This window comes from Macaca fascicularis, chromosome 19 (assembly GCF_037993035.2).
Source record: "Macaca fascicularis isolate 582-1 chromosome 19, T2T-MFA8v1.1".
Lineage (NCBI taxonomy): Eukaryota > Metazoa > Chordata > Mammalia > Primates > Cercopithecidae > Macaca > Macaca fascicularis.
In genome coordinates this window covers 21,500,653-21,512,066 of record NC_088393.1, presented here as the reverse complement: position 1 = coordinate 21,512,066, position 11,414 = coordinate 21,500,653, and the positions used below count along the sequence as shown (strand labels likewise).

Here is an 11,414-nt window from a genome sequence, read left to right as displayed (position 1 = left end):
CCTGGAAAGTTGGGGACCCACAGGCAGGTGCAGTTAAGGCTAAGCTGGAAGAAGATTGGGAAGGTCTTACTGAAGATGAAGTTGTTACTGTTTTAAGGCAGTTTCTAGACTGTAAAATGAAAATAAAGTCAGATGTATTTAAAATTTTTGAATTTCAAAGGAATAGTGCAACAACAAGAAGTACTACCTATAAGATCTTTAAATATTGCAAAGTTTAGGCAGGCAAGTGCTTTCTTTCATAGGGAGGAGCAAACAAGATTAGAAAAAAGGTGAAAGGGAAATGGCAAATGGAGGGTGAAAAAATCAGATTCTAGATCAGAGAATGTTTTACCATGAAGTCAGCATATTCTTAGGAGGGACATAAAATAGGGTTGTATGTTGACTCGGACTGAGAGTAGCTCAAGTTTAGGAGCCAGTGGAAAAGGAATAAACAAGTAAAGTTTGAAAAAGAAGTATTTTATTTTGAAAATTAAAGACAAATTCAACTTTTTTTTTTTTTTTTTTTTTTTAAGAAAAAGAAGTAAATGTGCAGAGTGTTTGTCTGGCTGTGTGATAGGTAAGAAAAGTCAGCACCATCTAAGTCATAATGGGAAGAGTGTTTCTTTCCATAAATTGTTTCTGGAGAACACAAAGGATGCAGAATCTTATTAATCTTAGCTATTTATCAACATTATCTATGTGCTTCCTCTTTCCTCATCTCTTTTTTGTTCTATGCATTTCTTCCATTAGACTTTTTCTGGGTTGTATCTTTTATACTAAACTGGTAAACAGTGTTTTGCTGAGGTCTGTGAGTAGCTCTGTCTCATTCTCATTTACAGGTTCTAATTATTGAACTTGAGAAAGGTTATGGGAGTCCCCAGTTTTTAAACAGTAGCTCAGAAGTATAGATGGAGCCATGGGGTTTGTGACTGGCAATTGCAATGAGGACAATGTGGGACTGAGCCCTGAATCAGGGTCTGTGCTGACTCTTGCTGGTGTCAGAATTCAAATGTTAGACAGTAAGTTGGTGTTGGAGGATTGCTTGGTGTTCAGCAAACTCCAATATCTTTTTCTGGGTGCCAGAAAAAAAGATATCATGGAGCCTGTTTTAGAATGGAACTCTGGGTGTCTGGGAATGGGAGGCTCTGCTCTCCTGTACAGAGACTGTCACACTGCCCATTGTCCTGTGATTCCAGGTCTCCTCCCAGGGTGAGAGACAACTGAAAACTTACAGGACAGGAGCTCTGTTGACTGACCCGCTTTTCCCACAGCTGCCATCACAGGATTTCCACCCATTCGCAAATACACACACTAGACATTGATGTGTCAACATCCCTCTCAGGATTAGACACCACCCTCAGGAATTTCACCATAGCATTTTTGATCCTAGCATTTCTTGACAAAAACTTAGAATAAGTTGCTACAAGTTTCCTGGCATATCCCCACCCCTAGACACTGAATCTGCAGCAGCAACCTGTTTTCTCCACCAATCTAGGGTTCTGGACCACCTGTTCATGATCTCTGCTGCATGGACACAAATAAATCAGAATTCAGCTGTGCCTGAGCCACTATCTGTGACACAAACCAATCCTTCCACTTACATTGCACTCTCCTCCACTCATGGAGATTTTTCCTTTTAACTTTTATTTTTCATTCAGGGGTATACATGCAGGTTCGTTATATAGGTAAAATTGTGTCATGGGGGTTTGGTGTGCAGATTATTTTCTCACTGACATACTAAGCATTGCACCAAACAGGTCTGTTTTCTCATCCTCTTAGTCCTCCCACCCTCCACCCTCAACTAGGCCTGTGTCTGTTGTTCCCCTCTGTGTGTCCATGTGTTCTTATTATTTAGCTCATACTTTAAAATGATGACATCTACTTAATTTTCTGTTTCTGAATTTGCTTTTTGGGGATCATGGTCTCCAGCTTCATCCATGTTGATGCAAAGAACATAATCTTTTCTATATGGCCATGTATTATTCTATGATGTTTATGTACCATATTTTGTTTTTATTAAATCTTTTATTTTATTTACTTTTGGAGTGTCTCACTTTTTCACCCAGGCTGGAGTGGAGTGTCGTGATCTTGCTTAATGCAGCCTCAACCTCCTGGATTCAAGCAGTTGGGCCCTGCTTCACCCCCTCAAGTAGCTGGGACTACAATCACGAGCCACCATGGTCTGGCTAATTTTTCTTTTTGTATTTTTTCTAGAGATGGGGTTTTGGCATGTTGCTCAGGCTGGTCTCAAACTCCTGAGCTCAGGCAATCCACCTGCCTCAGCCTCCCAAAGTGTTGGATTACAGGTGTGAGCTACCCTGCCTACCCATACCATATTTCTTTATCCAATTTACCATTTATAGGCATTTAGGTTAATTTTGTGTCTTTAGTATTGTGAATAGTGCTGCAGTGAATTTGCATGTGTGTGTGTCTTTGTGATAGAATAATATATATATCTTTGGGTATATATCAAATTATGAGGTGGCTGGGTCAAATGGTAATTTTGTTTTTAGTTCGTGAGGAATTGCCACACTGGTTTTCACAATGGTTGAACTAATTCACACTTCCACTGGTGGTATGTACACATTCCCTTTACTCTTCAACCTTGCCATCATCTGTTATTTTTTGACTTTTTAATGGTAGCCATTCTGATTTGTACGAAATGGTATCTCATTGTGGTTTTTTCTTTGCATTTCTTTAATAATTAGTGATAAGCATTTTTTCATATGCTTTTTAGCCACATGTATGTCTTTTGAAAAGCATCTGTTCATGTTTTTTTTCCTACATTTAATGAGGTTTTTTTCTGGTAAATTTGTTTAAGTTCTTTATAAATTCTGGATATTAGACCTTTGTTAGAGGCATAGTTTGCAAATATTTTCTTTTATTCTGGTGTTGTTTGTATACCCTGTTGATAGGTTTTTGTTGGTTTGTTTTGCTGTAAAGAAGCTCTTTAGTTTAATTAGGTCTGTTTGTCAATTTTTGCTTTTGGTATCTTCATTATGAAATCTTTGCCAGTTACTATGTCTAAAATGGTATTTCCTAGGTTTTATTCTAGGATTTTTTTTTAGTATAATTTTAAGTGGTTTTTTTTTTGTTGTTGTTATTTATTTTTGTTGTTGTTGTTTTTTGACATGGAGTTTTGCTCTTGTCACCCAGGCTGGAGTACAATGGTTCACTGTGACTTCCGCCTCCTGGGTTCAAGCCATTCTCCTGCCTCAGCCTCCCAAGGAGATACACACTACAGGTGTGTGCTATCACACCCATCTAATTTTTGTATTTTTAGCAGAGATGAGGTTTCACCAATCAGGCTGGTCTCAAACTCCTGACCTCAGGTGATCCACCTGTCTCAGCCTCCTGAAGTGTTGGGATTACACGTGTGAGCCACCACACCTAGCAATTTTAAGGTTTACATTCAAGTTTTTAATTTATTTTGTTTTGTGTTGATATTTGTATATGGTGTTAGAAAGTGGTCCAGTTTACATTTAACTCCTTAGTTCATCTTGAGTTTATGTTTTGTATAAGGTGAAAGAAAGAGGTCCAGTTTATCTTCTACACAGTGCTAGCTACTTATTCCAGCACAATTTATTAAATAGGGAATTTTTTCACATTCCTCTTGTCAGCTGTGTTGCAGATCAAATGGTTGCAGGTACATGGAATCATTTCTGGGCTCTCTAATCTGTTTTTTTGTCTCTGTGCCTGTTTTTGCACCAGTACCATGCTGCTTTTGTTATTGTAACTCTGTAGTATAGTTTGAAGTTGGGTAATGTAATGCCTCCAGATTTGTTCTTTTTCTTAAGATTGCCTTGGCTATTTAGGCTTTTTGTTTCATATAAATTTTTAAAAAGTTTTTTTTCAGTTCTGTTAAGCATGTTTTTTTGTAGTTTGAAAGAAATAGTATTGGATCTGTAAATTTCTTTGAGCAGTATGGCCATTTTAATGATATTAATCTGTTTTTTATCCATGAGCATAGCATAGTCTTCTATTTGTTCGTGTCATCTCTGACTTATTTAAGCAGCATTTTGTTATTCTTTTCATAGAGCTCTTTCACCTCTCTGGTTAGCTGTATTCCTAGATATTTTACTGCTTTTGTGGCAGTTGTAAATGGGATTGTGTTTTTGATTTGGCTTTTGACTTGGAGGTTGTTGCTGTACATGCATGCTACTGATTTTTGTACATTTATTTTGTATCTTGAAACTTTGCTGCAGTTGTCAGTTTAAAAAGCTTTTCTGCTGAGACTACATATGGAATTATGTTGTCTGCAAACATAGATAGTTTGATGTCTTCTCTTTTGGTGTGGATGCCTTTTTTCTTTCTTGCCTGATTGCTCTGGCCAGGACTTCCAATTCTGTGTTGAATAGGAGTGTTTAGAAAAGACATCCTGGCCGGGCACGGTGGCTCACGCCTGTAATCCCAGCACTTTGGGAGGCCGAGGCGGGTGGATCACAAGGTCAGGAGATCGAGACCACGGTGAAACCCCGTCTCTACTAAAAATACAAAAAATTAGCCGGGCGCGGTTGTGGGCGCCTGTAGTCCCAGCTACTCGGGAGGCTGAGGCAGGAGAATGGCGTGAACCCGGGAGGCGGAGCTTGCAGTGAGCCGAGATCGCGCCACTGCACTCCAGCCTGGGCGACAGAGCGAGACTCCGTCTCAAAAAAAAAAAAAAAAGAAAAGACATCCTTTCCTTGTGCCAGTTTTTAAAGAGAAACGTTTCCAGCTTGTGTCCATTTATGGCTGTGGGTTTGCCACAGATAACTCATTATTTTGAAGTATGTGCCTTCAATGACTGGTTTATTGAGGGTTTTAACATGTAGAATGTTAAATTCTATTGAAAGCTTTTTTGCATTTATTGAGATAATCTTGTGGCTTTTATCTTTAGTTCTGCTTGTGTAATAAATCACATTTATTGATTTATATATGTGTAATTAATCTTGTATCCCAGGGATAAAGCCTACTTGATCATAGTAGATTAGCTTTTTGATGTGCTGCTGGATTTGATTTGCCAGTATTCTGTTGAGAATTTTCTCATCAATGTTCACAAAGGATATTGGCCTGAAGTTTTTTCTTTTTATCTCTGCTAGGTTTATGATATCAGAATGATGCCATTCTTACATGTTTCGAGGAGGAGTCCATTCTCAATTTTGGGAATAATTTTAAAAGAAATGGAACCAGCTTTTCTTTATTTATCTGATAAAATTCAGCTGTAAATCTCTCTGGTCCTGGGATTTTCTTGGTTGGTAAGCTATTACTAATTTAATTGTGAAGCTTGTTATTGGTCTATTCAGGAGTTTAATTTCTCTTGTGTTTCATCTTGTAGGATGTATTTGTCCAGGAATTTATTTATATTAGATTTTCTAGTTTGTGTGCATAGAGATCTTCATGGTAGACTTCAATTGTTATTTACGTTTTTGTGGGGTAAGTGTAATTTTTGTAGTTTTGTAATTTTTAATTGTGTTTATTTGGATCTTCTTTCTTCATTAATCTAGCTAGTAGTTTATTTTATTAGTTTTTTTAAAGGTTTAACTCCTGGATTTCTTAATCTGTTGCATAGTTTTTCATGTCTAAATCTCCAGTTCAGATCTGATTTTGGTTATCTCCAGCCTGGGTGACAAGAGCAAGACTCCATCTCAAAATAAATAAACATATAAATATTTTTCTTTTACAGATAAAGCAATGCTAAGTGATGTAATTCTCTCACCCATGAAAAATGTGTGCCTCGTATTTTAGCAATCCAAAAGTTATATTGATAAGCAAATTCTCCAGTTAAAACCACTTTTTCAGTGCAGTAAAAAATAAACTTTCGGCCAGGTGCGGTGGCTCACTCCTGCAATCCCAACACTTTGGGAGGCCGAGTTGGGCGAATCACCTGAGGCCGGGTATTTGAGACTAGCCAGACCAACATGGAGAAACCCTATCTCTACAAAACATACAAAATTAGCCAGGTGTGGTGGTGCATACCTGTAATCCCAGCTACTCAGGAGGCTGAGGCAGGATAATCGCTTGAACCCGGGAGGTGGAGGTTGTAGTGAGCAGAGATCGTGCCACTGCACTCCAGCCTGGGCAACAAGAGCGAAACTCCACCTCAAACAAAACAAAACAAAACTTTCTCATTAGAACCTACAAAGTACCATGTGAAATGAATAGTGAGAAAACTGTTGCCATAACACAGTAAAAGAAGGACTGTAGTTCATTGTAATGTGTACAACCTTGGAATACACATAACACAAACGAAACAGGATAGTTAAGAAACAAGAGAAGCAAAATTTCTCTTTAAATTCAGCGAGAGTCAGCTTTGCAGCCTAGAAAAAAATGCCTTCGCCATATGAAGATTTCTTTACCATGGATATTTTTTATCTCTGACTTGAAAATACAAACTAACTCCAGCAGGAATATTTCTGGCTTATTATGGAGCATCTGTGACACAGGAGGTACTTTCATATTTGTTTACTACATTTATATATAAAAACATCCTCATGACTTATGAAGTCTCCCTAGTACTTACCTGAACAAATTGACTCAATAAATTTGTCACTTATAAAAGTGAAAGAAGCAATAACCTAAAAAAAAATGCTTATATAGGGTTCTCCAGTTAATAAAACAAAATGGAATGTCCCAACTAAATATAAAAACACTAATATTTGAATTATATCTAAAAATTACCTTGTGCGCATTACTCAATTTTATAAAATTTGTTATAATCTCTGACCAGCTCACATAATGAATACTTCATAAACTATACAACAAAAAATATATAGAAAACACACAAAAAAATTAAGGGTCTAGCATGAGTACCAGGCAAATAAATACAGAGAAGTTGCATGGGGAGATTCTGAACCACAAGCCATAAAATTTTACAGTAATAAATTCAATTAAAAGACAGCATAGATTTGCTTTCAGCCTTTTTGAGGGTTTTTGTTTTCTAGTAAATTAGCAACCTTATTAAAATGATTCCTTTTGTTCCAGTATTGCTCTTTTCTTCAAAAAATAGGTGTATTCACACAAAGACACTTAATAACTGTATAATTTTCTTACATCTAAGATTTACCTTTAGAGCAATATATGTGTATATTTAACTCTATGTAAATCAAAACTAAAAGTCTGTGTGTGTTTGCAGGCAGAGAGGCCATATGTTCAAAGAAAAATATATTACAAATAATTGAAAATATTTATTTATACTTTATATAATGTTTTATAACCACAAAAATAACCATGCAGTCATTAGCAATTTAATTGTACACTTTAAAATAACTAAAAGTGTATAATTGAGTTGTCTGTAATATAAAAGATAAATGTTACAAGTGATGGCTACATAATTTACCCTGATGTCATTATTACATATTGTATACCTGTATCAAAATATGCCAGATTTGCAGAAATAGATACACATATTATGTACTCACAAAAAAAAATAAAAAAACTTAAATAACAAAAAAAGATAAATATTTAACCTATGCAAACAATATTAACTTATCTGCCGGTTAAAGCTACTGGCAAAAGAGATTACTAGAGATGCTATTCCACCAATATAATGTTACCAGATAGTATATTGCTACCATCATTTACCTACACCCTTGAGTAACATCAGATAGGTTAAAGTTGGTGGCATAATAATGCTTCATTAAATGTACAATAGTCTTAACATGGTAAAAAATAATTAAAATCAAATTTACACATAATTTAAAAAATTTAAAATATACTGCATTTCATGACATAAAACCTCAATCACTAAAATAATTTACAATTTTAGTATTCACTTTTAACTAAAAAATATTTTCTATCATTATAATACAGAAGCATATTACTCTGAACATCAACCTCATACATCACTCAGTAAGTTAACCACAAAGGGCCTCTTCACTTAGATTTTCATCAAGCATCTTAACATTTTAACGTCCTTTTTTATAGAAGAGGCTATAATTTCCATCTAATGAGTCTTTTATATGTGATGCAGCAATAATTGATCACATGCTTTCACATGTGAATAGGAACAATGAAACAGCACGAATCTGATACTTGAATTACATTGTAATTTGCTTTTCAAAAATTTTTTATATGTGTACTTTTTAAAGTATACTTTGGGCTGGGTGCAGTGGCTCATGCTTTGGGAGGCTGAGGTGGGCAGATCACTTGAGGTGAAGAGTTTGAGACCACTCTGGACAAAATGGTGAAATCCCATCTCTACTAAAAATACAAAAATAAAAAATAAAAGAATTAACCAGACGTGCTGGTGTATGCCTGTATTCCCAGCTACTCAGGAGGCTGTGGCAGGAGAACTGCTTGAACCCAAAAGTCGAAGTTGGCAGCAAGCTAAAATCGTGCCACCGCACTCCAACCTGGGCAACAAAGTGAGACTCTGTCTCAAAAATAAAATAAAATAAAAAGTACAATTTGAATATGACAGCAAAATATCTTCTACTCTCTTAACAGTTATATACAAATAATTTAACAACTTTAGTTTTGGATTATTTTCTATACTCAGCACTTTAATGTTTGAAATGTTTGTGTCTTAGTTATTCCTACTGTAAATTCTGATATTTATATAGACTCAATTTTGAATTAAATATTTTTTATACATATCGCATATGCAAAAATATATCTTAATATAAACTCTTCAGTGTTTTCTAAGGTACAGTTTTTGGGAAAAAAAGTTTTTTCAAATTTATTACATTTGCTGGATTTTTTTTCAATATAAATTTTTGATGTTGAAGAAAGTTGGGGCAACTGCTTCAGGGTTTTCCTCTAGTATAAAATGTGTACAATAAGATCTGTGATACAAGTAAATGCACTATAACCCGCTTTACATTTGTAGTGTTTTTCCTCAGAATACATAGTCTCCTTCACTTTAAAGGCTTATATTTTCTACAAGATTATTTGACAGTAATTGCACTTATAATGCTCTAAGTATCAACTCTCTGTTAAGATGTGAGCAGATATTAATGGGCTTTTCCACATTTTAAAAATTTGTATACCTTTTTTCAGGTATAAATGCTTTTCTATGCAATAAGGTGTGAGCATTGGTTAAGAGTTTTGCCACATTCTTCACATTTGTAAGGTTTCTCTTCTACTATGAATTTTCCTTTATTTATTTTTAATTTTTTTAGATAGAGTCTTGCTTTGTCACCCAGGCTGGAGTGCAGTGGCGTGAACTCAGCTCACTGCAACCTCTGGCTCCCCAGTTCAAGCAATTCTCCTGCCACAGCCTCCTGAGTAGCTGGGACTAGAGGCGTGCGCCACCACATCCAGCTAATTTTTATATTTTTAGTAGAGATGTGGTTTCACCATGTTGACCAGGCTGGCCTTGAACTCCTGACCTCGTGATCCACCCGCCTTGGCCTCCCAAAGTGCTCGTATTACAGGTGTGAGCCACCATGCCTGACCTATGAATTTTCTTTTTTTTTTTTTGAGACAGTCTGGCTCTGTCGCCCAGGCTGGAGTGCAGTGGCACGATCTCGGCTCACTGCAAGCTCCGCCTCCCGGGTTCAGGCCATTCTCCTGCTTCAGCCTCGCGAGTAGCTGGGACAACAGGCGCATGCTACAACGCTTGGCTAATTTTTCTTTTGTATCTTTAGTAGGGACGGGGTTTCACCGTGTTAGCCAGGATGGTCCCGATCTCCTGATCTCGTGATCTGCCCACCTCGGCCTCCCAAAGTGCTGGGATTACAGGCGTGAGCCACCACGCCCAGCCTATGAATTTTCTTATGTTGGGTAAGTCTTGAAGACCGGGTAAAAGCTTTGGCACATTCTTCACATTTGTAAGGCTTCTCTCTAGTATGAATTTTCTTATGTTGAGTAAGTCTTGAGGATCGATTAAAAGATTTGCCACATTCTTCACATTTGTAGGGTTTCTCTCCAGTATGAATTTTCTTATGACTGCTAAGGTTTGAGGAGTGGGTAAAAGCTTTGTCACATTGTTGACATTTGTAGGGTTTCTCTCCAGTATGAATTTTCTTATGTTGAGTAAGTCTTGAGGACCGGTTAAAAGCTTTGCCACATTCTTCACATTTGTAAGGTTTCTCTCCAGTATGAATTTTCTTATGTTGATTAAGTCTTGAGGACAGGATAAAAGCTTTGCCACATTCTTCACATTTGTAGGGTTTCTCTCCAGTATGAATTTTTTTATGACTGTTAAGGTTTGAGGACTGCTTAAAGGCTTTGCCACATTCTTCACATTTGTAGGGTTTCTCTCCAGTATGAATTCTCCTATGGCTAGTAAGGTGTGAGGACCGGTTAAAAGCTTTGCCACATTCATTACACTTATAGGGTTTCTCTTCAGTATGAATTCTCTTATGTCTAGTAAGTGTAGAGGAACAGGTAAAAACTTTGCCACATTCTTCACAGTTGTAGGGTTTCTCTCCAGTATGAATTTTCTTGTCTTGAGTAAGTGTTGAGGAACAGGTAAAAACTCTGCCACATTCTTCAAATTTGTAGGGTTTCTCTCCAGTATGAATTTGTTTATGTCGAGTAAGTCTTGAGGGCTGGTTAAAAGCTTTGCCACATTCTTCACATTTGTAGGGCTTCTCTCCAGTATGAATTGCCTTATGTTTAGTAAGAGTTGAAGACCAGTTAAAGGCTTTGCCACATTCTTCACATTTGTAGGGTTTCTCACCAGTATGTATTCTCTTATGGCTAGTAAGGGTTGAGGACCGGTTAAAGGCTTTGCCACATTCTTTACATGTGTAGGGTTTCTCTTCAGTATGAATTATCTTATGTTTAGTAAAGGTTGAGGATATGCTAAAGGTTTTGCCACATTCATCACATTTGTAGGGCTTCTCTCCAGAATGAATCCTTTTATGGGTAGTAAGGGTTGAGTACCTGCTAAAGGCTTTGCCACATTCTTTACATTTGTATGGTTTCTCTCCAGTATGAACTCTCTTATGGTTAGTAAGGGTTGAGTAGTGGTTAAATGCTTTGCCACATTCTTCACATTTGTAGTGTTTCTCACCAACATAAATTCTCTTATGGTTAGTAAGGATTGAGGACTGATTAAAGGCATTGCCAAATTCTTTACATCTGTAGGTATTCTCTCTAATGTGAATAATCTTATGTTGAGTTAGTTGTGAAAGCATGCAAAATGATTTGTCACATTTTTTACATTGGAAAGGTTTCTTTCCAGTAAGTCGTGTCTTATATCTATCTGAATTTGAAAATGCATAAAATACTTTTACATATATATCACAGTGATACATTTTGCTCTGGGTAGGTGTCAAACATTGGTTAAGTCCATTATAATCTCCTTTGTATAGTTTACAGTCACCTACAGTTTTATAGCCTTTTCTTAATTGTAAGTTCTCAGGTCCACATTTATCATATCTCCTCAGTGTCACTTTTTTGAAAGAATCTTTTATGTCTTGCTCTGGCCAAAAGTCTTCAGCAAAATGAGAACATATAACTAAAAAAAAAATTAAAATGACAAATTACTTCACTTACTAGACTCAGAT

The 11,414-nt window shown here is 36.5% G+C and overlaps 1 protein-coding gene across 1 annotated transcript in view; it reads right to left on the bottom strand.

Annotated features, from left to right (window-relative positions):
* Positions 1-8,669: 8,669 nt before the first annotated feature.
* LOC102140087 (uncharacterized) overlaps positions 8,670-11,414 on the bottom strand; it is a 156,034-nt gene continuing 153,289 nt past the window's right edge. Inside the window, exon 19 of the mRNA XM_074026579.1 lies at positions 8,670-11,365. Coding sequence (XP_073882680.1) covers positions 9,567-11,365 — 1,799 coding nt within the window. The 3' untranslated portion in view covers positions 8,670-9,566. The remainder of the gene's footprint in view (positions 11,366-11,414) is intronic.